General features: G+C 39.3%; 1 protein-coding gene across 3 annotated transcripts; it reads right to left on the reverse strand.

The window, feature by feature from the left end:
• Window positions 1-1,102: 1,102 nt before the first annotated feature.
• On the reverse strand, window positions 1,103-27,523 carry LOC117815920 (basement membrane-specific heparan sulfate proteoglycan core protein-like). Of its 3 annotated transcripts, none has more exons than XM_034687947.1 (21): window positions 27,382-27,523; window positions 23,617-23,692; window positions 17,829-18,185; window positions 17,506-17,712; window positions 17,020-17,367; window positions 15,391-15,600; window positions 14,980-15,237; window positions 13,732-13,992; window positions 13,306-13,575; window positions 11,565-11,834; window positions 11,180-11,449; window positions 10,535-10,804; window positions 9,680-9,949; window positions 7,343-7,612; window positions 6,934-7,203; window positions 6,250-6,519; window positions 5,910-6,170; window positions 5,625-5,712; window positions 5,450-5,507; window positions 2,247-2,344; window positions 1,103-2,159 (listed from the first exon to the last, which is right to left on the reverse strand). In XM_034687947.1, the coding sequence occupies exons 2-20, from the start codon at window positions 23,636-23,638 to the stop codon at window positions 2,258-2,260; spliced, it is 4,317 nt and encodes a 1,438-aa protein (XP_034543838.1). In that variant the 5' UTR covers window positions 23,639-23,692; window positions 27,382-27,523; the 3' UTR covers window positions 1,103-2,159; window positions 2,247-2,257. The 3 variants fall into 3 exon arrangements, with proteins under 3 accessions (XP_034543838.1, XP_034543837.1, XP_034543839.1); XM_034687946.1 differs by lacking the exons at window positions 23,617-23,692; window positions 27,382-27,523 and adding exons at window positions 19,414-19,491; window positions 19,581-20,726; XM_034687948.1 differs by lacking the exons at window positions 7,343-7,612; window positions 9,680-9,949; window positions 10,535-10,804; window positions 23,617-23,692; window positions 27,382-27,523 and adding exons at window positions 19,414-19,491; window positions 19,581-20,725.
• Window positions 27,524-27,665: the final 142 nt, after the last annotated feature.

The raw sequence follows: 27,665 nt of genomic DNA on the forward strand, positions 1-27,665 counted from the left end.
ACTGCCCCTGGATCTGCTTCATTGCGTTCCGGCTGCATCTCTGATCCGACGCGCTGGAGCCTTCCGAATCAGATTATAAGACCTCTATTTTTGCTGGATGATAGAGCATGACGCGTCAATCTCAACAGAGAACATGGAGCGCGACAGGAAGTCAGGCACAACATGTCAGAGGTTTTCAGAGGACGATAAAGACAACATGGATGAGGAGAGGAGGCTGATGGTTGTTGTTTCAGCATTTACCGCAGGAAAACCCTTGTCTTGTGACTCCAGATGTCCGGCTGTCCTGCTCTTTGCTAGGTTCTGAAAATGCAGCCGGTGGGTATTGACGAACAAGATAAGATAAGATAAGATAAGATACTCCTTTATTCGACCCACAACGGGGAAATTTGTGGAGTTACAGAAGCAAACAAAAAGGATTACAGTACAAGAATTTCAACAAGAATATATATAGAAGAAAATGTCCATCATGGACGACAGCTTGGCCATATATCTCCTGTCAGCCACCACCTCCACAGGGTCCAGGACTGAGCTGGCCTTCTTCACCAGTTAGTTCAGTCTTGCTCTCCTGTATCCTGTCCGCCCACAGCAGGTGAAAGCCTTCCAATGTGGCGCTCGTGTCCAGTGTTAGCTCTGTTAGCATGATGCTACTCTGCCAGTATTCCCTCTGGTGCTGGGTTAGCTCGTCCACCTTATCGTAGATAGATCTTACAGTCCTCATAGCGGTGGATGAGAGGACAGGTCGATGTCGTCTTTTTTAGCTTGCACCTCAGTACCAGCACGTCGTCCTTGCCTCCTTCTCCTCAGCTCGCAGGGAACATCGGGCCTAGCATCAACATGCTACGGCTGCTAACAGCTGATCTCGTATGTAAACAATGTTACCATGGATACACGTAGGATCTCCGGACACAGAGTCATTAAAAGTCATGACAGGCTCCAAATACACAGATAATTAAATAGAAATGAAAAAAGAGTCGAAGAGAGAGCTGCTGCAACAAGCAGCCACTCGAGCGGCGCTAATCAACGGGGATCGGAGACGGACCAGAAATGGATCTGGTGGAAGTCCAAGGTAAGAGTAGCCCAAATAAATTAGTGCAATAGAAAGTAAAATGTAAGTAGAATTTTATTGATATAGCTCTTTAAAACACTTGGTTACATAATGCTCCAGGAACACAGAAATAAAAACATAAAAAACTAAAAATAAATGGACTGACTGCATGCTCATGCTGCATGACAGACAAGGTGGCACGGAATCAATAAACCTTTAAAAACGTATCTATACAACACAATATATGAACACTAGCATGATATTAACTATTAAACCAAACAGATGACTAAACTATGGTTACAACTACTTTCTTATGGCATCTTATGGACGCACAAAACTATGGATTAGAAGGATGGTGAGGGAAACAGAGACTTCTTCTACGACTAGCTGCCTCACTCTGAACAGTCAGTGAGCTGTGCATATATGGCTCTGTGACTCCTGTGTCAAACTTTGGGTCATTCAAAATTAAAGTCGTCTGCAGGAGAATTTGGAAAGAGAGACCTTTTGCACAACTTTGCTCATTAACATATTTGTTTTACTGCAAAGGCAATGACTCCATGTTGTAAAACAAAGGTTCATAATCAGTTTCACAGGCTTTAAATAATGAACTTTGATTCTTAAACTACATCAAAGCCTACTCTACTAAATACTCCCAAGCATTTAGAAAAAGATTAAATAGATTTTAAATGAGTTTCCTCAGCTTCTTCAGTAAAATGCAACTGTTCCTTGTATCAAACACAGACAAAAATCATCCATTTACACGCAAAATGTGAGAAAGTTGGAAGTTTGCCAAAGCTAAAGAAAAAAGTTGTAAAGTCATTTGTCTTAACAGCTGGTAGATGAAATAATACACTGCAAAGTAACCTAGAGAGCATATAGTTAAAAGTTAATTACAAAGCATGTTACACACTTTCCTGTTTTTTCAATAGTCCTTGACTTGTTTTGAAAGTTGACTGTTTATTAGAATCAACCACAGATGCTGAACACCTAACATCTAATAAAGTGTGTTCCTGACAAGCTTATTTTAGAAATATATGATGTACTCAGGTAAATGTTTCCACATATTCCACAGGTGTGCTCTCCAGAGTGAGTGCTGCCTCTGGTTCAGCTGCATCTGAAGAAAAAAACAATCAAGTTGCACTTAAAACTGTGTACCTGTGATGATGAATCTGAAATTGGCCTTGATGCAGAAAGCTCTGACCTGACTGCACCTCACACCGTGTCTTCCTGCTCCTTGGTGTGTTCTATCTGCGCTGCAGTGACAGCTGACACGTTCCTATACTCAGAGCCAGAGTCCAACTGATGACAGATAAGGTTTTATCAATAATCTATTTCATCATGTTTTACTCTTTAATTGTTTAATCTGAAACTGCTCGAGACATAATATTCTCAATCCTTTCACAGCACGTTTATTTGAAAATATAAATGAATTTCACATTTTAATTTCCAGAGTATGAACACTACCAGTCAAAAGTTCGGACACACCTTCTGATTCAAGGGTTTGTATTTATTTTAATTATTTGAAACACTGTAGATTAATACTGAAGACATCAAAACTATGAAAGAACATATATGGAATTATTTAATGAACAAAAAAAGTGTTAAACAAAGCAGAATATGTTTTATATTTTAGATTCTGTAAAGTAGCCTCTTCTCTTGTTTCACAGAAAAATGCCATTAAAGGGCTGTGTTTCACATTTACGACGGTCCCTGAATGCACCTCGCAGCGACTGATGCACAGTCAGTTCACGGCACTCTGAAATTAATCTGCATCTTTGATGACAAGGAGTTGATCAAAACTTACTAAATGTGTCTGATGTATCACCAAACTGGATTAAATCAAGCTGTAGATGCAGAGCTTTTTACGGTAACCACGGCAACAACGTCAAACATCAAATATTAAACAGACGTCCCCCGGTTGTGCCTTTGTCACTAACGCACACCCGGGGGGTAAAAATCCTCAATGAAGATGAGACAGATGCATGGAGGTGAGGAGAGCTGGTTCATAAAGCACACCTGCTGCAGGTAGAGACCAAGCTAACACTGAGCCCCTCAATCTATAAATAACAACGTTGTCATGGTCACTTGTCCTGCCTGCTGTCCTCTCTCTTCACCCGTTCTCTGTGCGTGTTTTGTTGTTGAAAAGTGCCGATCAAGTGAGGACTTACGTTTATGTTCCAATGAAGTGAAATTGATGACAAAACTGATGACGCACAGGGGCTGAGGTTAAGGTGATTGGTCAAATTTGCGGGAAAGTTGCGGTGATTGTATAAAATTGCAAGGCCGCGAAAAAATCGCGCTGATTGGTTGAATTTGCGTTGATAGTTGCGATCGCGAAATCGCAACTTCCTGGAGGGACTGAGCTTTGCAGACTCTTGGCGCCTGATCTACTAAGATCTCAAATAATGGGTGCTATATTGTGTGTGCAAACTAAAACATTGCAAGTGCTATTTCTGGGCGTGTCGCGGGTGATCTACTATGATTGCATGCGCAAATGATAACAAGTGCAAAAGTGGAACGGACCACCCTTAAATGAGGATATTGTGTCTGCTGAATCGGCTGTCCCCATGGATAGTTTTGGAAAGCAGAGTGGCCGTAAATGGAAAAATGAAGTTTGAAGCCATGGAGTTGGAGGTTTTAGGGGAGGACGCAAATAAACACATCGATGAACTCCAGCAGAGACACCTCAGCGTTTTTGGGAGGCCTGTGACAAGGTGAATGCTGTGAGAAAAAAAAGAAGATCTGCCGATGAAATAAAACGAAGATGGTAAAGTATCCGCAGAAGAAAAAAGGAAAAACTTTCCCTTAATAAAATTGGACACATTTAATTAGTTCAAAAGTCTGCCAGTCTTGCTGTAGCTACTTAATTGGGAAGTCAATCGCAGTTTTGAAACAACCAGGGCCAGAAAAGTTAGGTGTTACTTTGATGAAGACAGTCGCCTAACTGCCGCAGAGAGCAACTTTCAGGTGAACGTTTGTAATGCCTGATATCATCATCCAGCAACTGTCCCAAAGATTCACCAGCTTAAATGGAACTGTGAACATGTTTGAGGCAATTCACCCCAACACACTGCTGCAAGCACGAGATGAGGAGTTACGCAGAGCTGCCTGGCGGCTTAGTGAGCACTACAGTCGGGACATCGCCCCCAGCTTTCCTGGCCAACTGCTTTCTTTTAGAACCTCTTTCAGGGACCAGATACCAAAGCAAAAGTCTGTTAGGGATCCGGCAAAAATGCTCATTGTCAACCACCCAGCAGTGAGGTTTGCCCTGCTGTTACTTTTTACTCTTCCCGTCACTTCTGAACAACTTCTGAGCGCTCATTCTCCAAGTTAAAACTAATTAAAAACCCCTTGAGGAGCACGGTGGGACAGGAGAGACTGAGTGGACTTGCCACGTTGTCCATTGAGAATGACAGAGCAAAGAAAATGGACATACAGCGCATCGTGGACAAGTCCGCAGAGCTTAAGGCTCGTCCAAACAGTGGGGAGTAGGACTTTTTGTTTGTATGTGAAGATGTGGGCTGCTGTGCTAATTTTACTAAACTTTATAGCTACAGTGGCCTACTGTGCTTTCATTAGTTGAAAAAGTTAAAGTGGGTGTCAGAATGATGCGGTTGCTATCCATGGTGCTGAACTGCTTTGAATTTGTGTTGTTTTATTATTTTTTATTCCAATAAAATGCAGTGTTGCAAGGAGTTTCTCCATAGGAGATATGGCATGGCTCCTTTTTGTGACTGCCATTTGTGCGTAACGCTGTGCCAGTTTGCACCTGCCTTTCAAATGTGCTAAATATAGACGCAAATACACCGCCCTCTATCTGCTTCAGGTTTGATAAATCACACTGCGTGTGCTAAATGATTACATTTGCATCTCCTCCTCCTAGTATTTTGCGCATTCTGATGATCTACATGTATTCTGCATATTCATGAAGGCAAACATGCTAAATGGATAGCTCCCGGTTAGTACATCAGCTTTGCGTGCGCTATCAAGTTTGCACGTGTTGTTATACATGCAAACCTTTAGTATATAGGGTCCATAGTATTCTCTCAGTCTGCTTCATGAAGTGGTCTCCTGGAATGGTTTCTTATTAACATGGGCCTTGCCAAGTCTTCATTTGTAGAATGACTTGCCTTCTTAATGTGTTTGAGACCATTAGTTGTGTTGTTCAGAGGTAGGGTTAGTACACAATGGAGAGCCCTATTTGACTACTGTTGTAATCCAGATTATGGCAAAACCAGATTATTTCATAGTTTTGATGTCTTCAGTATTAATCTACAATGTTGAAAATAATTAAAATAAATTGAAAAAACATTGAGAAGGTGTGTCCAAAGTTTTGACTGGTATATGTGCCAAGTTATCTAGACAGTGACGTAGGGTAATTTCTGTTAGTAGTCCCTCCCTCACCTCTACCATCTCTTCAGGTTCATTTGGTTCAGCGGTGAAGTTCAGAATTTTCTTCTTCCTAAATTAAAACCGGAAAAACAACAAATCCACAATTTAACATGACGAAATAAAAGAATCCAAATGGTTTTCAGTCTAGAGAGGAAAACAAAAGTGAGTGAGTGAACTGCTGAATCACCGTATTTCCAGAATCAGGAAAAGCAGAGGAATCAAAATCAAGAGCACCAGAGTCAACCTGATGATATCCGTTTTTAATGTTGAGTTTCCTAAAATGTAAGAGAGATTAGTTAAACTCCTTTAAAAAAAAGGAGGGGGTTTGCCAGCCAGAGTCTCATTGGACAAGTATTAATGAAACAGAACAAAAATATCTTGGTCCATCATCAGTTGCTACTTATTAACATGTGAATCTGGTCTGATGTGGTGAAGTGAAAATATGTGTGAAAACAAGTACTAACTATCTTACCTGCCACCTCAATCAGATGTAAGATGGAGTTATGGCGTCCTCTTGTGTTCTGGGCCTCACAGTAATAATTCCCACTGTGCTCAGCCCTGAAGTGAGAGATGGTGAAGATCTGTCCCCAACTTTTTGGTGAGTCTTCATTCTCCTTGTACCAGGTATAGTTAGCTGCTGGGTTAGCATCACTTCTACAGGTCAGATTCACTGAAGTGCCCTCCACTATCTCAGCAGATGGACTCACTGACACAGAGGGGAGCTTTGGAGCATCTGGAGAAGGATACATACATAAAAACTAGTTCTTCTATTTGTGAACAATTATCTTTGATAAATGACCTGTTACACTCACATTTCACGTCAATAGAAACATGCTCAGATGTCATCCACCCCAGATTGTTGACAGCTCTACAGTGATACTCTCCAGAGTCAGAGGACTGGATTGAACTGAAGACAAGCTCTGATCCATCTCTGGGATGTTGAAGGTCTACTTTTTCCATATCCTTGTGCCAGGTATAAGTCGCTGCCGGGTTAGCATCACTGCTGCAGGTCAAAGTAACAATGTTGCCCTCTAATACCTCACCAGAAGGACTCACTGATATAGTGAGAGGCTTTGGAGCATCTAGAGGGGGAAAAAATGTCTCTTATCATATTACAGGCATTTAAAGCAATCAATATTCCTTCAAAAGATCAAAAAACAAATACAATATCAGAAATTCAACCATTCCAATTCATAATTTAGGTGTGATGCACTAATCATCATGACCTATAAGAATTAGCTTCCTATATTATTTTGGGGCCAGACTGCATATTCCAGGACGGTTAAAAAAAAAGGACTTTTCTAAATTATATACACTCACTATCTAACCAAAGCTACTCACAAGCAAGAATTAAGCTTTGATGTTTTAAATACAATTCATATTTACAATTGACTATTGTTTTGAAAGCCCTTAACAGACAGGCTAATCATCATGAAACATTTTAATAATAAAACATGAAACCTTCAAGAAACTTAGAAATGAACTGTTTTACTCACATATAACATTTATAGAAATGGATCCAGATGTTTTACTTCCAAGCTTGTTCCCAACTGTACAGTAATACTCTCCAGAGTCAGAGGCTTTGATGGACTTAAAGTAAAGTTGTGTTCTTGTGTTGAGAGGTTTATGTCCTTGAGTACCAGTCTTCTTGTACCAGGTGTAAGTAGCTGCTGGGTTTGCTTCACTGCTGCAGGTCAGAATCATTGAACTGTCTTCCACTATCTCAGCAGAGGGACTTGCTGATACAGAGGGGGGCTTTGGGGCATCTAAAGGATTAAATATAAGAAAATTGTTGATAAAAAGAATTTGTGCCTGCTACATTTAATTTATCATGTGTGATGCATAAGACACAAAACCATTTTATTTGTGAAACATTATCTTTGAGAAATTAACCCTTTCACTCACATTTCACATCAATAGAAACGTCTTCAGATGTCGTCCAACCCAAAATGTTCTCAGCCCTACAGTGATACTCTCCAGAGTCAGTGGACTGGATTGAACTGAATACAAGCTCTGATCCTTCTCTGGGGTGTTGAAGGTCTAATTTGGCCATCTTCTTGTACCAGGTATAGTTAGCTGCTGGGATAGCATCACTGCTGCAGGTCAGAATAACAGTGTTGCCCTCTAATACCTCACCAGAAGGATTCACTGATATAGTGAGAAGCTTTGGAGCATCTGGAGGGGGACAAAATGTTTTTCATCAATTACAGGCAGTTAAAACTATCAGCATTTCTAAGGACATAAAACTCACAAAAAGTGAGAAAGACAATTTTAGCGTATATTATATAGCTGTGGTGCAGAAGTCCTCATGACCTCTGAGAATTTTTTTTTTTTGTAATCTTATGGCCTCACTGCAGATTCTCTCAAATCGCATCTGCAGTAAATGTGAAAGCTCAACAGATTAAAAAAACCATAGGTGGGTGTCTAAAGTGAAAACATTTGTTTATATAGTGGGTTGGAAAAGGCTACATGTTTATTTTTGTATTTAAACAGATACCCCCTATATTTGGTTAAATATCTGAACTGATCTAACACTATTTCAAAAGTTTGGTATTAAGTCAATACCTAAACATATCAGTAGATGGCGTTGTTATGCCACTGTGGATACACAAGGCAGACTTTGTATAACCTGCTCTGCTCATGCGCAGCTCAGAATCACACGAGCAACAGCTGGAGCAAGACGCTAACTTTTGTCCTCTCTCTTATTAATCCGCAGGTATGTTTAAACTCGCTTTTATAAGATAAACTGTGTTTGATAACTAATGTAAGATTATTACAAGTAGTTTTGTGTTGTTGAGATATATAGTGACAAGAGAAATGTATTTGTTACTGCGCAGTGAACGGGTAGCGCCAAGACACGCCATTTCTAGTGTTATCTGCGATAGTTAAACAGTCATAAAAGTAGTGTTTTAACTGTGTGTTACAGGTATTAGTTACTGGAAAGGTTTAGAATTTTTTTTTTTTTAGGAATGTTACCAAGTATAAGTCAGTTAGCTAAAAGTAAACGGTAGAGAAAGAGATAGAAGGCATATTCAAACTAGTTCTATTTCAGTCACTCTTCAGGAAGCATACTAGCACCATAATGCCAGACTGTTATGTGCAAAGTTAGAACAGTGTCATGGTCAATGTTGTAAATGGTATGTGTATGTTGTGTGAGAAACTGTATGTGTAAATGAAGATGTTAAAGTGAGAATGTGTGATTTAAAAAGTGTAATTTTTGTAAAGGTAATATTTTAGTTTAGCCATTCTTGTGTATGTGGAATATAATTCACATTATTGTCTATTTGTTTGTATCTATTTTTGGGTAAAGATACTTTTACATTGTTTATGGTCTATTTTGTTTTGTTTATTTATTTATGTTATATATGTTTTGGTGTGGATGTTTTAGAGATTTGTATAGTTAATGAGTAATATAAATGTTATATGTAGTAAGCTGAAGTCAGTGGAAATGTATTGTAGTTTTATGAAGTTAATGTCAGAATTTAACAAGCAATGGCTGGAGCAAGATGCTAACTTTTGTCCTCTCTCTTATTAATCCAGTTTTAAATGTCATTGGCTACACAGTGCACCCTTGCCTGTATAACCTTTGTTATCAGCCCAGATTTCCCCAAGGTCTAGCGCTGGTAACATTTACCCATCTGCTACAACCTATCTGTGGGGTGGCAGTAGCTCAGTCCATATGGACTTGGCTTGGGAACCAAAGGGTCCCCGTATGTCCCAGTATGGATGAAGTTTGGCAAGTGGACTGGTGGCTGGAGAGGTGCTGTCACTTGTCTGGGCACTGCTGAGGTGCCCTGAGCAAGGCACCAAACCCCCACCTGCTCGGGGTGCGCTGGTTGATGGCAGTATCCTCACTCTGACATCTCTCCATAAGCATGTTCACTGCATGTGTGTGCATTGTATGTATATACCAAAAAACTATGTGTAGCATGTCCAAAAGTAGCACGAGTGAAAAATTAGATTTTCCCCGTGGGGATTAATAAAGTACCTTTCTTTCTTTTTTTCTTTCTTTCTTTCTTTCTTTCTTTCTTTCTTTCTTTCTTTCTATAGCCATCCACTATCTAATCACTGTGACGTACAAGCTAAAAAAAGCTGTAATGCTCCAAGAAAACCTTATCTTTATGAAGTTATTTCTCAATATGAAACCATGAACACCGGCTGAACCCTGTGTCATCAATCACCTGATTCTGAAACTATAAAACCTTCATAAAAGTTGCTTAATAAATGAGCTGTAATACTTACACTTTACGTTAATGGAAATGGATCCAGATGTTTTATTCCCCAGCATGTTCCCAACTGTACAGTAATACTCTCCAGAGTCAGAGGCTTTGATGGACTTAAAGTAATGTTGTGTTCTTGTGTTGAGAGGTTCATGTCCTTGAGCAGCATTCTTCTTGTACCAGGTGTAAGTAGCTGCTGGGTTTGCATCACTACTGCAGGTCAGAATCATTGAACTGTTTTCCATTATCTCAGCAGAGGGACTTGCTGATACAGAGGGAAGCCTTGGAGCATCTAAAGAAGCATGCAAACGTTTCAATTGTCAAAACAAAGATAATGTAACATTTTAAATATCACCAATAATTCAGAGATAATAAGGAAAGGGTTTCCTCAGCAGAATGAACTCTTATTTCACAGCTGTGACAGTTGTGTGTGGTTTTTTTCCTGGTTGAAAATTTCAAAGTACTGAGGAGCATCATACAATGTTGAATACCCTAGTATGTACTATGTTATCATCTCAGGCTTTATATGAGGCTAAATTCAAATTATTTATTCTTCTCTTTCTTCCAGGCCTCCACTTGTATTCTAGGATTAGCTTTATCTTGCATTACACATTACATTCTTTTAATACTTTTCTGGAAAATGGTAAGTAATAGCATATTTCAGCTTAATTCAATATTTGATAAATATCATTAAAATTGTCGTCAAACTTTGAATAAGCGCAGCTTTCTGTCATTTATTGTAACTGCTTATATGCCTATAGCTGCAGACTGTGTACAGAATAAAGGGCTGACAGAAACAAATATGATCAGCAAAGATAACCAAAACAATTGTATTCAGCTGACTGTTGCTTATTTTGATACAATAGGTTTTACTCACATTTAACATTAATATAGGTGGATCCAGATGTCCTCCTTCCCAGCTTGTTCTTTGCTTCACAGTAATACCTTCCAGAGTCAGAGGACTGGATTGAACTGAAGACAAGCTCTGATCCATTTCTGAGAGGATCATGATTTGGTTTTAAAGTCATCTTGTACCAGGTATAACTAGCTGCTGGGTTAGCATCACTGCTACATTTCAGAACAACAGCTTTACCCTCCAATATCTCACGAGAAGGATCCATGGATACAGTGAGAGGCCTTGGAGCATCTGGAGGGAAAACAATGTTTTATTACACTGCAGAAATGTAAAACTATTAGTGCTATTTTTACTGCTGCAACTGTAAAATTTAAATCTTATCAGATGTAAAAACATAGGTTGGTGTGGAAGGTTAAAAATATATGTTTTTACCATCTCCTACAGCCTCTATCTATAATCATCCACTGTCAAACCACAGCTACTCACCAGAAAAATTTAAGATTTAAAGCTTCAAAGTAAATGTATTGAGATATTTGACTTTTTTTTTTACTTGATATGAAAGCCCAGAACAGAAAGGGTTGTCCCCATGTCAGCAAACACTTGAATATTAAAACAGATTAAATAACCTTCAAACAAATTGCTAATCAAAATGAGCTTTTTCCTCACATTTCACATCAATAAATATTGATTCAGATGTCCTATTCCCCAGCCTGTTCTCAGCTGTACAGTAATACTCTCCAGAGTCAGAGGACTGGATGGATCGAAAGAAGTGTTGCGATGTCGGGGTGAGAGATTGATGTCCTAGATTTCCATTCTTCCTGTACCAGGTGTAAGTAGCGGCTGGGTTAGCATCACTGCTACAGGTCAGAGTCACTGGTTTGCCCTCTATTATCTGAGCTGATGAATTCAGTGACGCAGAGGGGAGCCTTGGAGCATCTAGAGATAGATAAATTGATAGCAGTAGAACATGAACCAAATTAATTTAAAGGTTATTGATGTAATTAAATTATTTCTTCAATTTGTTGTTAGTTAAATGACCTGTTACACTTACATTTCACGTCCATAGAAACATGCTCAGATGTCATCCAACCCAGATTGTTGACAGCTCTACAGTGATACTCTCCAGAGTCAGAGGACTGGATTGAACTGAAGACAAGCTCTGATCCATCTCTGGGGTGTTGAAGGTCTAATTTTTCCATATCCTTGTACCAGGTATAAGTAGCGGCAGGGTTAGCATCACTGCTGCAGGTCAGATTAACAATGTTGCCCTCTAATACCTCACCAGAAGGATTCACTGATATAGTGAGAGGCTTTGGAGCATCTAGAGGGGGAAAAAATATCTCTTATCACATTACAGACATTTAAAACTAACAATGTTCCTATAGAAGATCAAACAACAAATAAAACATACGAAATTCAACCAATTTTAGCTTCATATTTTAGGTGTGATGCACTTATCATCATGCCCTATAGGAATTAGTATCTTGTATCATTTTGGGGCCAGACTGCATATTCCAGGACTGCAGCTACTGTAAATTTAAAATCTTAAATTTGGTTTGTATCAAAGGTAAAAAAAAAATATTTTTCTAAATTATATACACTCACTATCTAACTCAAGGTACTCAAGAGCAAGAATTAAGCTTTAATGCTTTAAAGCTGGGGTTGGTCGTCAGATTTAGATACACTTTTTGTTATACTGGTTAAAATTATCTTTATGTCCTGATGGTAATCAATACATAATGTGTTCTTAAAAAGGAGCGAAGAAAAGCTGCTATCTACAGCCGGAGTAAACCTGGGAAAACACCAACCAATCACCGTTTTTTGGGACCCAAAATTTTAAACCATTCAAATCCCTTCCTGCCGTTCTGCCCGCCTCCTGCGCGTACATTTCCCCGGCGTGCACTCCGAGTCTCCGTCTCCTGCCTCTGCTTCCCCTGACTCTATTGACTGCCCCTTTCGCTCGTCCTCGGGCCTGTCCCCTCTGACCCGATGAGGTGCTTTGCTCAGGACTGTAGTCCAGATCAGAGTCTATAAAAGCTCTCACCACGGGGGCTCTGACAAGCAGAAGAATGAATGACATTTAGTAAGTCCTACAGAAATGTAGATGTACTGTAACGTCTGTCCGGACTCTGTAGGGATGACGAACCAATTCGTGAACACGTTGAGTTTTAATAACCGGTCACTGTCGGCCGTGATCACGCCAACCAACAAAACAACCTGCTTGTCTCTCCTCTCTCCCGCTCACACACTCTACACCTCTCCTGATGCCTTCACTGACCGTCAACACTGTAGGAATTAAGAACATCTACACTGAACAGGTTTAACAAACAGTAGAGCTGTTACAGTATTACATGTGTTAGAACTTTCCTCCTGATATCGTGTCACCAGTACAACTGGATAATGCTAGCATGACAGTTGTGAGTACTAACAGCAGCCATGTTTGTTTGTGTTTTTAACTTTCACTATGAGAATGTTTTGGTGAGGACCGGTTTTGATTCAGTCACCATCATATGGTCGCAGGTCAGCGGCGCTCGTGCATGTGAGCGCGGGGGGGGGGCGTTTTGGAGGATCTCTGAGGGAGGAGGGGAGGGGTTAGACGGAGTCCTGAGGAAATGCTACATTCAAATTCATGCTAGTTTTCCAAGACTGCCAACCCCAGCTTTAAATACGATTCATATTTCCAATTGACTTTTGATTTGAAAGCCCTTAACAGACAGGCTAATCATCATGAAGAACTTGAAAAATAAAATATGAAACCTTCAAGAAACTTAGAAATGAACTGTTTTACTCACATATAACATTTATAGAAATGGATCCAGATGTTTTACTCCCAAGCTTGTTCTCCACTGTACAGTAATACTCTCCAGAGTCAGAGGCTTTGATGGACTTAAAGTAAAGTTGTGTTCTTGTGTTGAGAGGTTTATGTCCTTGAGTACCAGTCTTCTTGTACCAGGTGTAAGTAGCTGGTGGGTTTGCATGACTGCTGCAGGTCAGAATCATTGAACTGTCTTCCACTATCTCAGCAGAGGGACTTGCTGATACAGAGGGGGGCTTTGGGGCATCTAAAGGAGAAGACATTAGTGTTTGTAATGCTTTACAGACATGTTAATGTTTTGTGAAAACAAAGATACAATAACAGATTAACCAAAAGGAAACATTGAAACCAAAAACATGTGTAATCAGCTGCATTTTGCACTTCAATAAAATGTTTGACTTACATTTCACAGTAATGTAGTTGTATCCACATGTCTTCCTACCCAGCTCATTCTTTGCTTCACAGTAATACCTTCCAGAGTCGGAGGACTGAATTGAACTGAAGGTGAGCTCTGATCCTTTACTATGATGTCCACGATCATTCTGCTTGTACCAGGTGAACTCAGGCGTAGGGTAACCGTTACTGCTACAGGTCAGAGTCACAGATTTGTTCTCGTTGATTTCAGCAGTGGTACTCAGTGAAACAGAACAAGTTTTTGGACCATCTGGAGGGGTTCATATGAAAAAAGAATAGACATGAATGGCATGTGTGGAGGATTTAGTTATATTTAGCACTGAGGTAATCAGTTTCAAACAACTAACAACCGCTCCCTTACATTGGACTTCCACCAGAACCGTGTCCAGTCTGTCTCCAATCCACTCCGGTCCAGCTTCGTGTTCTCTCTGTCTGGAGCACGGAGCTGGACCGCCGGACAGCTGGAGTCATGTGACTGAGGTTTTCCTACAGTAATTACTGAATCAAGGATGCTCCTCCTCCTCTACTCATCCATGCTGTCTTTCTGGTCCTCTGAAAACCTCTGACATGTTGACTCCAAGGCCTGGCTCCACTCATCATGACAGTTTGTTGTTGTAGTTAAGTGAAATACAATCTGGTGATAGCACAGAGTGCTTTACTCTGAACATTAACCAGATGTTGTAATTTTGTTTTGGTGCCTGACTTCCTGTCCCGCTCCATCTGCTCTGTTGAGATTTATGCATCATGCTCCGGTATTCGGCAACAGTGAAAGTCTTGTGTGTCTGACCCAGAGGGCTCTGACCTGTCGGATCAGAGACGCAGCCTGAACGCAATGGAGTGGATCAAGTGGAAGTTAACACGTTGACTAAATATGAAACTTATCAGATACGGTGCTGTGACGGATCGGACTAGGATCGGACTAGGATCTGGTGGAATTTTGGCCGTTAGTCCTCCCTTCCCAATCTTGGAAGAGCTAACAAAAGGAGTTTCTAGAGTCAGCATTCAGTTTGGCCTCTTATTGTTGTGTGCACCATGACTATACTTAGATGAAAACATTTCCTGAATGAAAAAAAAATACATTCCTGTGAAAGAGATCCCCCTAAATTTACCTACCAATCTTTAAACTTGGAAAATCTAGCAAAAGAGCCCAATGGGGACTCCCTGTTTGAATATTTTTGTCTTTAAACATATCCGTTTTGAAAAAATGTGATGCCATTAAATCAGCAGTTTCACTCACATTTCACGTTAATGAGGACACGAGACATTCCCAACCCAAGCTCATTCTCAGCTTGACAGTAATACCCTCCAGAATCAGACAACTGGATGGACCTGAAGGCAAACTGTGGTCCACGTTTGAGATATTCATGGTTGTTATTTGATTTCTCTCTGTACCAGGAGTAGTTAGCCGCTGGATTAGCGTCACTGCTACAGGTCAGATTCACTGAACTGCCCTCCTCTACAGGACTCACTGACACAGAGGGAAGCTTTGGAGGATCTGCACGACAAAACGTACACAGAAATACAATTTTCAATGATTTACATTCACTATAATAAGGAAATGTGTGAGTTTTCAATAATAAAAATGTTGTTTTTTACAGTGGAAGAAAACATTGTGTAATAGCAATAAAAACATGGAATATAAACTTACACACTGTAGTGGAGCTGTAATCCTCATGTCCTTTAAAAGCACAGGAATAGTTGTTGAAATCATGAACATAGACTTGAAGAGAAGATGTCTCTGCAGCTATTTTCTTTCCATTTCTGTACCAGACATATGAAGGACTGTCAGCCACATTACAGTTGCTGTGACACCTCAGCTTGGTCTTGGTCGATGATCTATTCACTTGAACCCGCATGTCTAGACATGTGAAGAAAGAACGTGAATATCATATGAAACTAGAACATTCATATGATGTATAATAATGTATTGTAGTACAATATAAATTATAATACATAATAAACACACCCAGAGGAAAATTTTACTGCTCAAGGCTTTCTCTTCTAAGTCTCCAGAGACAAAATTGAGATTCTCACTTCAGCCTCATTCAAGTTTCAAATTGTTCTCATTAGTTTCTCCTAAAATTCACTAGGAGAAATAGTTGAGACCATGACATGAGTCTTATTTGAGATTTAAATGAGAGATCTCATGAGAGAGGACTGTAGCCTCTGTATTTGGGATGCTTAGACTGCTAGGCCACCAGCGCCCAAAATAATCCACCCCTTTAATTGTAACAATCTGGCTAAATCTGGTCAGCCCTTTTGCGGCCCATATTTTAAATAAATGGTCTGTCATACCTGGAGATATGAAATCTCTATCTTTTGCAATTTCTCTCAAATCCACTAAATCTTTGTGAAGTTGTTTTGTTCCAAACAGACTTGTAAAGGAAGGACCATATTGTGAAGTCAAAGAAGAGATCAATTCACATCTAAATATCTGATCTTGAAGTGGTTCAAATGTTTTAATGAGAATTGTAAGTTTGTGGACAATTACATTGAAATGTTAATTTTGCAGGGCACTATAAATGTTCATGAAAAGATGAGCTCAGGCTCTTTCTTTGCTCCATCTGAGCTCAACTTGAGACACAAAAACTGAGTCTGACAAAAACAAATGAATGAAGTTAGATTGAGAGAGCTCCCTGATTTCTCCACCTGAGCTCAAAAGGAGTAACAACACTTGAGAAATACCTGAGAATCATTTCAAATTCTGACCAGGTCTCCTTTTGGACTGAAAGGGAGACTAAGCTTTTAACAACTTTTTTTCTGGAGGCAAGAATGAGAAACAGGAGACATAAGCTATCGTCTCATTTTGCTTTCAAACAGATCTCATTGTTGTCTAGGAGACATAAATGAAACACTTTTGAGATCTCCTCTCTAAATTTATTTTCCTATGGGCAAGTTAAGCTTTTTTTTTCTGGGACCTTCTACATTGCTGCCCCACATCTGTGGAATGCCCTCCCCGACCATCTGAGAGCACCACAGACCAGTGACTCCTTCAAAAAGGAACTTGAGACTTCCTGAGGGCATTTTCCTAGTTTTTATCTGATCTCCCTTGCTGCTATTATCTGTTTTATTTAACCGCACTGTTTTTACCGCACAAATTTATTCTTAAATTTGTTCTTATTGTCTGTTTTTAACCCTGTTTTTACTTTTGCTGTTTTATTGATGTGTCATGTAGCACTTTTGTTCTGAATGTAAAGTGCATCATGAATAAAATATATTATTATTATTATTACAGATGCTGAAAATGTGTTGGAAAACTTTGCAAAAACGATATTACCTGTGACATTCAAAGTGACTCCAGGTGCACCAGTAACACTCCCACCTTCCTGGTTTGTTGTGAACTTGAACTTGTACTCAGCTGAGTCGCTCTCTCTCAGGTCTTTGATTCTCAGAGTGCAGTCATTCTCATTGAAATGATACTCCACACGACCTGAGTAGCTCGACTTTGTTCTCAGATCTACAGGCTCGTTAGAATCTGTGTTAATAAACCACAATCTGCTTTGAACTTCAGTAGTTTGATGTTTTATAGTTAATGGATATGTGTAGGTGCAGGGTATGTCCACTGTCGATCCTTTTAAGGCACAGATTTTAAGAGAAGGGTAAGTCACTCTCCAGCCTTGAAGCACTGTAACACATCAGTAGAATTAGATGTATTACAACAGATAATGAGGATGGTTTTACACAGTAACAGTGAAAACTAGGTAACACAACAGATGTTGGATATGTGAAGTAATTATATACATGACACTGTAGGTAAACTCACACACTGCAGGAGAGTGGTGATCCTCATGTCCTTTGATGGCGCAAGTATATTTATTAACATTAACAGGGACACTTAGAGAAGATGTCTCTGCAGCCATTTTCTGTCCATCTCTGTACCAGATATATGACGGATTATCAGCCACAGTACAGCTGCTGTGACACCTCAGCTCTGCCTGGGTCGATACTCTCTCCACATGTACTCGCAAGTCTGAACATGTCAAGAATGAAAGAAATTATTAAGTATATAACTACTTAAGTGACAAAGATAAACAGTTGTTTTTCCAAGTTATCAAACTACTGTAACAAAATAAAGTAAAACATTACCTGTGACAGTCAAAGTGACTCCAGGTGAACCAGTGAAAGTTTCCTCTGTTTGGTTTGTTGTAAACCTGAACTTGTACTCAGCTGAGTCGCTCTCTCTCAGGTCTTTGATTCTCAGAGTGCAGTCCTTCTCATGAGAGTGATACTCCAAACGACCAGTGTAGTCTGGATCTGTCCTCAGATCCACAGATTGGTTTCCATCCAATTTAGTAAACCAGAGAGTTTCTTCGACTTTGGTTACAAGCTCATGCATTCTGGGTTGATATGTGTAGGTGCAGGATATATCTACTGTCGATCCTTTTAAGGCGCAGATCTGATGAGAAGAGTAAGCCACTCCCCAGCCATTCTCTCTGCTAACCACTGAAACAGAGCACAGGAAACACAATCAATAATACTTGTCTAAGAAGAATCTTAATGCAGGCCTAAAATGTAAAGTCTCTTAAATCAAAAAATGTATGAAAAATGAATGTCTAAAATCAAACTGTTTGCTTAGAAGTCAGGGACAAATTAGAAATAACTAGCACATAAAGAGTGTGTGAAGGGTGTACTGTTTCCTCTGTTCACTCATTCAGATACATGCTCAGCTTTAAATAAAGACATCTGTAGACCACAGATGTGAAAGCACGTAAAGGTGGTAGGCTGCTATCGAAAATTATTTTAAGAAAGGCTGTCAAATGTTAACCACCATGAAAATAGAACATCTCACAGACGTCTGTGAGAAACTTAATTCATAGGCAAAGTTTGGTTCCTTTTTTTGGGGTAGATTTCACTTGTTTTTGAAATAAAGAGTAATGACATTTGTGTCTTAGTTTCTGAGTCACTGAATCATTCAGATTGACCTTGAGAGGCTCAGTTAGACACTCCTAATTTAATGGTGCAATATTCCAAAACTCTCAAATGTTTATAAAAAAAACAAGATACTGATGAGATGAAAACAAACATATATAAACACCTTCACAAAATCATAACATCTGGAAAGACATCAACTACCCACATGCATAGAGATAATATTTCTCTTTAGACAGACTTTATTTGTTTTTCTCACATTCTTATTCACATACACTCAATTGAATGATCATGAAATAATTGGACACCCCCCCTCCCCTTCCCCCCATCAGGGTGTAAAGTCAGGGTTCAAAATATATCACTGAAATCAAAAACAACAGTACCAACCTATCACAACCATTGAAAAGAAAAAAGAAAAGACTGCCTAGCTGACCAAAACCTCATCTAGAGGCAGGTACCCCCTTATCCATATCAACATATATCTGCCTGCACAGACATGCACAAGCACAGGCACGTCCACACAAGTGCACACATATACATGCCCGCAGAAACACACAAGCATACATACATATACATCTACACGGGCGCACACATTGACCCACATGTCAAAATACACACCAACAATAGACATAATATTTCTCTTGAATTTCCCCGTTGTGGGACGAGTAAAGGACTCTCTTATCTTATCTTAACAGTTTGCAAACATAAATCTTGAAAACATTTATTTCTGTTCTGGTTAAGTGTTAAAACTAAATCCCCAAAATGCAATATGCCCTATGATTTGAATGAGGATATACAGTACCTGGTACAGGGAGAAGGAAGATAACCAACCCACACAGTGCAACTTTTAAACACATAGCTGCTCCTCTCATCCGTTAGACTTCAAAGAAAATAAACAACATCAATAGAAGAACAGTGCAAATAAATATAAATCATTTAACCATGCCATCAATGAATAATTCTACTCACAACAGAGAGAGGATGTTGTCGCTACAGAAAATGCTGCGCTGTGGTCAGAAGATGAAAGTAGTCAGGCTATTTAATTTGTCTGACTTCCTTCCTTATGCTATTCAAATGCATGAACCGAGTCACTGACTGACATCAAGTGATGAGTGTTTGCAGGCAATACCTGGCCTTTATGATGCTGACTGAGAAAGAATAAAATCAATATATCCAGCAACTGAATTATAACTGACAACATATGGAGTAACTATCATTGCAAAGTAAGAACGGAAGTATCAGAGTCGTGGAAAGTTATCACAAAATGAGTGAGAGTACAGCTATGGATTTGTTGAATGCACAGCTGCATCAGAGGAGAACCTGTTTATGCAGGCGTTAACACTCTAAGCTTCAAGTGAGATACCACTTCCACACTTTAGAATAGATGCATGTTAAATTTGTACATGCATATGCCTGATCTTGGGGTGAGGCAAGGCCCTGAAAATCAACCTGGTCTCACAGACATTGTAATGAACGCAGTTAATTCACACCTAGCACACACTGGCTCTGAAAGACTGTAGTGTTGTAGAGTTGTATGTGAATCAGATGATATTCTTACAAATTTTGGACACCACATAGAAAAAAGAAGATACTCCTAGTCTACATTGCAGCCTATTAAGCATTTGACTTAGCTCTGAGTAAGGCAGCAACTATGTGCCAGCAAGTACGGTTCGAGAGATTCAGGTGACCGAACTGAATGATAAAGATGGAAGTACTGATTGATTATACCTTAAACCAAATTAGCATTAGGTGGCTTACAAAAATAAAACACGTCTAGGATTGCTCTCCTCTCAGAATTCAAGTCATATGAGCAATAAGGTCAAAAAAGTATAAATACAAAGGAATGAAAACTTACCGAAACGTACTTACCCGTTTGGATACTTTGCAGAAAAGCGACTAAGCGCATCAGAAGCGAGACAAAATCGTACCTAGCGAGACGGCATTCTGAAACATGCTTCTGATGAGGTCTACAGTTTTAACCACATCTGCATCCTGTTGTCTATCTGGGGCTTCTGACTTTACCACAGTGAAATGTTGGCCTTCATGAAACAGTACACTCTTGAAGAAGAATTAAAGGTGACATATCACGCTTTTTTCATCAATATATATTGGTCTAAGAGGTCCCCAAAACATGTCTTTAAAGTTTATGCTCAAAAAAACACTTTGAAATCAGATTTTGGTCTGCCTGAAAACCCCTCTTCTTCAGTCCTCTTCAGAACACTCTGTTTTCTCTCTGACCACGCCCCCTCAGGAAGTGGACGTGCCCTCGGCTCTCCAGCACGTTGATCTATTGTTTACATGTTGGCTGAATATACACGGCTGCTCAGAGATCACATTACTTCATCTGATCCAGAATCTGATCCTGACGGAGAGGCGCCTGTAGCAGGACCTTCCTGAAGGATTGGTCATAGATTTAGTGTTTCTTGTTGTTTTATTTATCAGTATGTCAACGTGTGTCTTGGTACACAGCTACGAACATGTAGCTATGTGGCTATGCTAACTAGCGCTAGCACTTATCCATGATAAATAAAAATCATCCACAAGATCTTCAAATCTGCAGGCCTGGGGAGTAAAACCGACCTCTACCAGAAAGGCAGCAGGACCTTTCTGAAGGATTAGTCACATATTTAGTGTTTCTTGTGTGTCTTGGTACACAGCTACAGCTTTGAAGATGTAGCTATGTGGCTATGCTAATTAGCGCTAGCACTTATCCATGACAAATAAAAATCATCCACTAGATCTTCAAATCTGCAGACGTGGGGAGTAAAACCGACCTCTGCCAGAAAGGCAGCGGGACCTTTTCTGAAGGATTGGTCACAGATTTAGTGTTTCTTGTTGTTTTATTTGTCAGAATGACGACGTGTGTCTTGGTACACAGCTACAGCTACACTATGTAGCTATGCTAACTAGCGCTAGCACTTATCCATGATAAATAAAAATCATCCACTAGATCTTCAAATCTTCAGACGTGGGGAGTAAAACTGACCTTTGTGTGTATTAAGACAGCCTACAACTAGCATGCCTCCCTCCTAAGCTCCTTGTTAGCACACATGTGTGCAGGGAAAGAAAAACGGAGGAGGGGTTGAGTTGTATTTTATACAGTCTATGGGCTGAACAAGCTCCGAGCTCTGACTCCGTGACAGACCGGATATTGTTGTTACGTAACAAAAACACGGAAGTCTGAAACGGCTCGTTTCACACACATTTATAGAAAGGTGGAGAAATCAGAACAGGGGCAGAATGGATTTTTTTCATTCTCGGGGGGTTCGTAGACATGCCAGGGAAACATAATTCATTTGCATTTCATTTTGCCGGTCATGAACAAAGTCACAGATGAACATGTCAAGTCCAGACATGACGAGGGCAAAGCATGTAGACGTTAGCTTAAAAAATAAAAGCTTACCGTACACCGAGAGTTGGAAGTCTTTGCAGGATATCCCAAAGCAGATAAATCTTAAATTTTGAAATGCATATCGAGACGCCACGGAAACAAAATAAAGTGTGTTACAGGATGGGCTTCTAGTAAACTTACCTGGCCGACAGTGGTTTTTGATTGCGTATGTAATACACTGCGGTGATGTTGATGTGAATACCGCGTATCTTCAGGTGACCGAGAAAGCATTCAGACATGTCTCAGTCAAAGTGCTGAGTAAAATTTAAGACCTCTCAAAAATAACACTTTCACATAGACTCAATCTAACCTGTCACAGCCCTCCTCCAACAGGGAAGACTTCACACTGTTAAAGGTGACATATCATGCAAAATTGACTTTTTAATGGTTCTCTACCTGAAATATGTGTCCCTGTCTACAAACCCCCCGAGAATGAAAAAAATCCATTCTGCCCCTGTTCTGATTTCTCCACCTTTCTGTAAATGTGTGTGAAAGCAGCCGTTTCAGACTTCCGTGTTTTTGTTACGTAACAACAATATCCGGTCTGTAACAGGAAGTCAGAGCTCGGAGCTTGTTCAGCCCATAGACTGTATAAAATAATACTGAATCCCCTCCTCCGTTTTTCATTCCCTGCACAAATGTGTGCTAACAAGGAGCTTAGGAGGGAGGCATGCTAGTTGTAGGCTGTCTTAATAAACACAAAGGTCGGTTTTACTCCCCACGTCTGCAGATTTGAAGATCTAGTGGATGATTTTTACTTATCATGGATAAGTGCTAGCGCTAATTAGCATAGCCACATAGCTACATGTTCATAGCTGTAGCTGTAGCTGTGTACCAAGACACACGTCTACTGACAAATAAAACAACAAGAAACACTAAATCTGTGACCAATCCTTTATAAAAGGTCCTGCTGCCTTTCTGGCAGAGGTCGGTTTTACTCCCCACGTCTGCAGATTTGAAGATCTAGTGGATGATTTTTATTTGTCATGGATAAGTGCTAGCGCTAGTTAGCATAGCCACATAGCTACATGTTCGTAGCTGTGTACCAAGACACACGTCTACATACTGATAAATAAAACAACAAGAAACACTAGATCTATGACCAATCCTTCAGAAAGGTCCTGCTACAGGCGCCTTTCCGTCAGGATCAGATTCAGAGGGTTGAAGTAACGTGGGTCTGTGAGCAGCCGTGTATATTCAGCCAACATGTAAACATTAGATCAACGTGCTGGACAGCCGAGGCACATCCACTTCCGGAGGGGGCGTGGTCAGAGAGAAAACAGAGTGTTCTGAGGAGGACTGAAGAAAAGGACTTTTCAGGCAGACCAAAATCTGATTTCAAAGTGTTTTTTTGAGCATAAACTTTAAAGACATGTTTTGGGGACCTCTTAGACCAATATATATTGATGAAAAAAGCGTGATATGTCACCTTTAAGAGCATGTACGTGTTTCTAGGTCTCTCTTCAAACATCACTAGCTAGCTCTGTATGTAACTGCTACATTTGGTAAAAGTTAGCTATGAAAAACCTGCTGTAACATTAGCAATTTAAGCTTTTGTGTGAGCCTTACTGTAGCTTTAGGCTAACATAGTACCAGTGAGTTAAATGTTCCTACCTTGAAGGAGATGTCCTCTCATGCTGATGAGGTAAAGCCAATTTCTTCACTTCGTGCTTTTGTGCATCCATGCAAGCTGAAATAAAGAAATGCAAAGTCAGAGCGTTAACATTACAATCCAACACAGGTAATACTCAAAATAGGGAGACCAATTATTGGGTAAGTATTCAACCTTTTTTTTTAAAATCAATACAGTATTTTGTATTTTCCTTTAAAATGATTGAATCTCTGACAAAAATTGTGGCATAAATATTCACAAGAAAGCCTGCCAGACCTCCTTCTTCATGGCTCAATGCTAGAAAAAAAACTATTGAATTAAATTTGTACACATATTAACATTTCACATTTTAGCCACTAGATGTCCTAATTTCTCCTTTCTTTGCAGCTTATCACCATCCTCTTAAAATGCTATAAAGAAATCCATGATTAACCATACACTACTATGGGGCGCCGTTTGTAAAGTTGTGCACACCAAAAATAACAGTGACATTTCTCCACATTTAGCTCCAAAATGTCATAAAAATGTAGAGTAAATTTTTAAAAGTCATTTTTTTTAATCACATTTAAGATAAGATAAGATATTACTTTATTGATCACCGGGGGGGGGGGGGGGGGGGGGGGGGATTCAGTTGTTACAGCAACCCAGACATAAGTACAATCAAGAAAGAAGTTTCAATAAGTAAAATAAAATAAAATAAAATAAAATAAGATAAGTAAAATAAAAATAGATAAATAAAGCTAGATATATACAATGTCACAATGGAATTTAGATTAAATAGCAGTAATTACAGGCAGTATTAAAAAAATTTCAGTAGTGACAGGTTGATGCTGTGATTATGGTTTAGTAATGACAAATTAAGCAATAAATAAAAATAAATATGGGTATGTAATGCGACCATGAGTTGTAGTTACAATAATAATGTAATATAACATAATATAATATGACAAAGATAATTATAATACAGTTTATTATGCATTATAATGCCAGCAGCAGTCAAGAGAGTCAGTTCGGGATGAGATGATGGAGTGTGACAGACAATGCAGGGATGGTATGGATGTTATGGATTTAGAGGAATATTTGTGATCTTCTTCACATTGAATTTGGTTGTGAAAAATATATCAAGTTAACATCATTGTTAAATCCAAATGCTATATCTAAATATAAATATTAAATATAAATCTAAATGTTAAATGTTGCTCTGTGATCCTAAATATTAAGCTGATATGCAAATTCACACTGCCGCCTAAAGGAAGTACCAAAATAAAAGCCTCATAGAGCGATACAGACTTAGCAATAGCAACTTGGCTTGTCCGTGCCATAGACTGGGTCAGTGCTGTTTCTGAGTGTTGTGAAACCCCTTCATGGCCTCCAAAACTGCCTATCCAGCATTTTTATGGCGGGCAGTGCAGCTATAACCTGTAGGAGTCAGTACTGACAGACTATGATTGGGTTATCTGTATATTTATATTTATATTTAACATTTATATTCATATTTAACATTTAGATTTAGATTTAGCATTTGGATTCAACAATGATTTTAAAGCTGCTGTGAGGAACTTTTGATTTATATCAATTTTGGCACCACATTGTGGACAAAGTGATACCTCTTATCTCTTGTTCTGTATGCAAACGTAGTGTTTTCAACAAAAGCTCAACCTGCTGTCTTTTAACAGCCAGATTTATCACTCAATGTGGTTACTTGCCATGAAAACAGGCAAAAAAAGGACGTTTTTAAAGCCAAATGTCAATCATGTGGTCTGACACCTACCCCCTCAGAGTTTAAGGCATTAAAAATGACAACAGAGAAGGTATCAGTGTTGTTGTTTATGGTTTTGTTTGCTTTTAAAGGTCATAAAGAGGCATCAGTGTTGGTTTCAGTCTGTTTCTCAGCTGGTGAAAAACTCCTCATAGTGCCTTTAACTTAATATATTTTTCACAACCAAATTAAATGTGATGAAGATCACAAATATTCCTCTAAATGTGATTAAAAAAAAAAGTGACTTTTAAAAATTCACTTCACATTTTATGAAGTTTTGGAGCTAAATGTGGAGAAATGTTGCTGTTATTTTCAGCGTGCACAACTTTACAAACCGCACCTCATACACTACGCCTCATTTTACAGAATGACCGAACCAACCACATGCACATTCAATTTGACATCAAATTCCTCTCTTTAATAACCGTTTCAGCAAATAAACTGTTGCTTTTATACATAAATTCATTAGTTTTACCTCAAAGAAAGAGGACTGCTAAAATATTTGAATATAGTTTTTCCATTAATTCCCCGTCTCTAGATCTCATTAAACAACGCTGGGAAGGGGAGCTTGATTTAGGCATTGGGGATGATGTTTGGGACACAGCCCTTAAAAATGTACACTCTTCATCTATATGTGCGCGTCACAGTCATAGACTGTAAATAAAAATGGACAGCGTTGCTCCGCCTCTTCCTGTTGTACAGTTCTGAAGCCAAAAAATCCCTCTCCTGGGCGCAGCCATTGTGCAGCCAGAGCCTGTGAAGCCTTTGTAATAAGCTCCACCCTACACCGTGACGTCACAAGACGCTGTGTGCCGTTTGAAGTTTCGTTCTACGGCGGCTGTGAATCAAAGGAAACAGGAAGTAAAACCCCGTTTTTTAAACTCTAATAACTAACGAAAAATAAACTTTTCAGAAAAAAGAGGCCTTGGACACAAAACAGTCAAATACTTACTACATATAACCACAGCATATGGATGTGAGAAACATTCCTACGACGTGTATTTATATTTTAAAGTTTGACTGCTCCCCCATTCAAATGAATGGGGGAGACGGATTTTTTGACCTATACTGCAGCCAGCCACCAGGGGGCAGTCACACTGCTGAAAGCCTCACCACCAGGGCCGTATCCGGCACGCTTGGTCACAGTCTGATCCAGTTCAAAGTCCTGCATCTTCTTCATTACTGCAACTCTGCCCCGGCTAAACTGTACCCTAACATAGACCCTCACTGCTATTGATGCAAAATAGTGCCTGCAACCCTTTATCACATGTTTTGAGTGTGTGTGTGTGTGTGTGTGTGTGTGTGTGTGTGTGTGTGTGTGTGTATGTATGTGTCTGTGTGTTTGTTTTTTTTTGCTTTTGTTATTTTTTTCTAACATTTTAATACACTCCTCAATTTCTTATTTATTGATTATTATTATTATTATTATCTAATGATTGTATTTGTTCTATTTTTTGTTTTTTGAGAGGTTTCTGTTGGTTTAGTGGTGTCTGGTACGTTCCAAAAGCCCCCTTGATGTTCCTCTCTAGGCTAATTTTGACTATACTATGGATATTTGTGTCTATATTCAACATTGTATCCCTGATAATTATGAATGTATGTCCATGAAAAATCAATAAAAATATATTGGAAAAAAATGTATTAGTTTTGCTGAAAAACTAGTAAAATAAAACTCCACCTATAACATTCAACTGATGCTGATAGCCTGTGTATGCTAACTTAATAGTAGGGGGTGTTGTCTAATATTAGTGAGGTTAGAAAGCACTATCTTATCATAAGGTGAACCTTTTTAGCCTTTTTACACATTAAGAATAAATACTAGTTCTTTTTTTAGCAACTGTAAGTTCATTTTTTTGAGTTTAAGTCAAGTTATTCTTGAACTCTGTACAGGAAAAACCATTTTGTTTTAGCTCGCGCGCTAACGTTAGCTAATGCTAACGGTTTTGTGAATGTTGAGTCATTTTAACTCCAGAAAATCCTCTATAACCCAGGTTTTCATTGAACTTACCTCTGAATTTACAACTTTAGTCAGGGTAAAGTTGTATTTTGTAGGAAGGCTCGGGTGAAAAGGCAGACTTCTCTGTCCCAGCAGCAGTGAAGGGAAACATTAAAAGGAGAAAAACACAGAAATAGCGCGAAACGGTCCAGCAGCCAATCACTGCTGGCTCTGCGTGATTGACACATGAATGGACCAATCACATCGAAGGAGCGAGGATCTCTGTGCAATGGTCATTAAAGAAGCAGAAACATAAAGTGCTGGTAAACAATTAAAGTAAGAACATAAATGACATT

The sequence above is a fragment of the Notolabrus celidotus genome, chromosome 7 (assembly GCF_009762535.1).
Source record: "Notolabrus celidotus isolate fNotCel1 chromosome 7, fNotCel1.pri, whole genome shotgun sequence".
NCBI classification, from domain to species: Eukaryota; Metazoa; Chordata; class Actinopteri; order Labriformes; family Labridae; genus Notolabrus; species Notolabrus celidotus.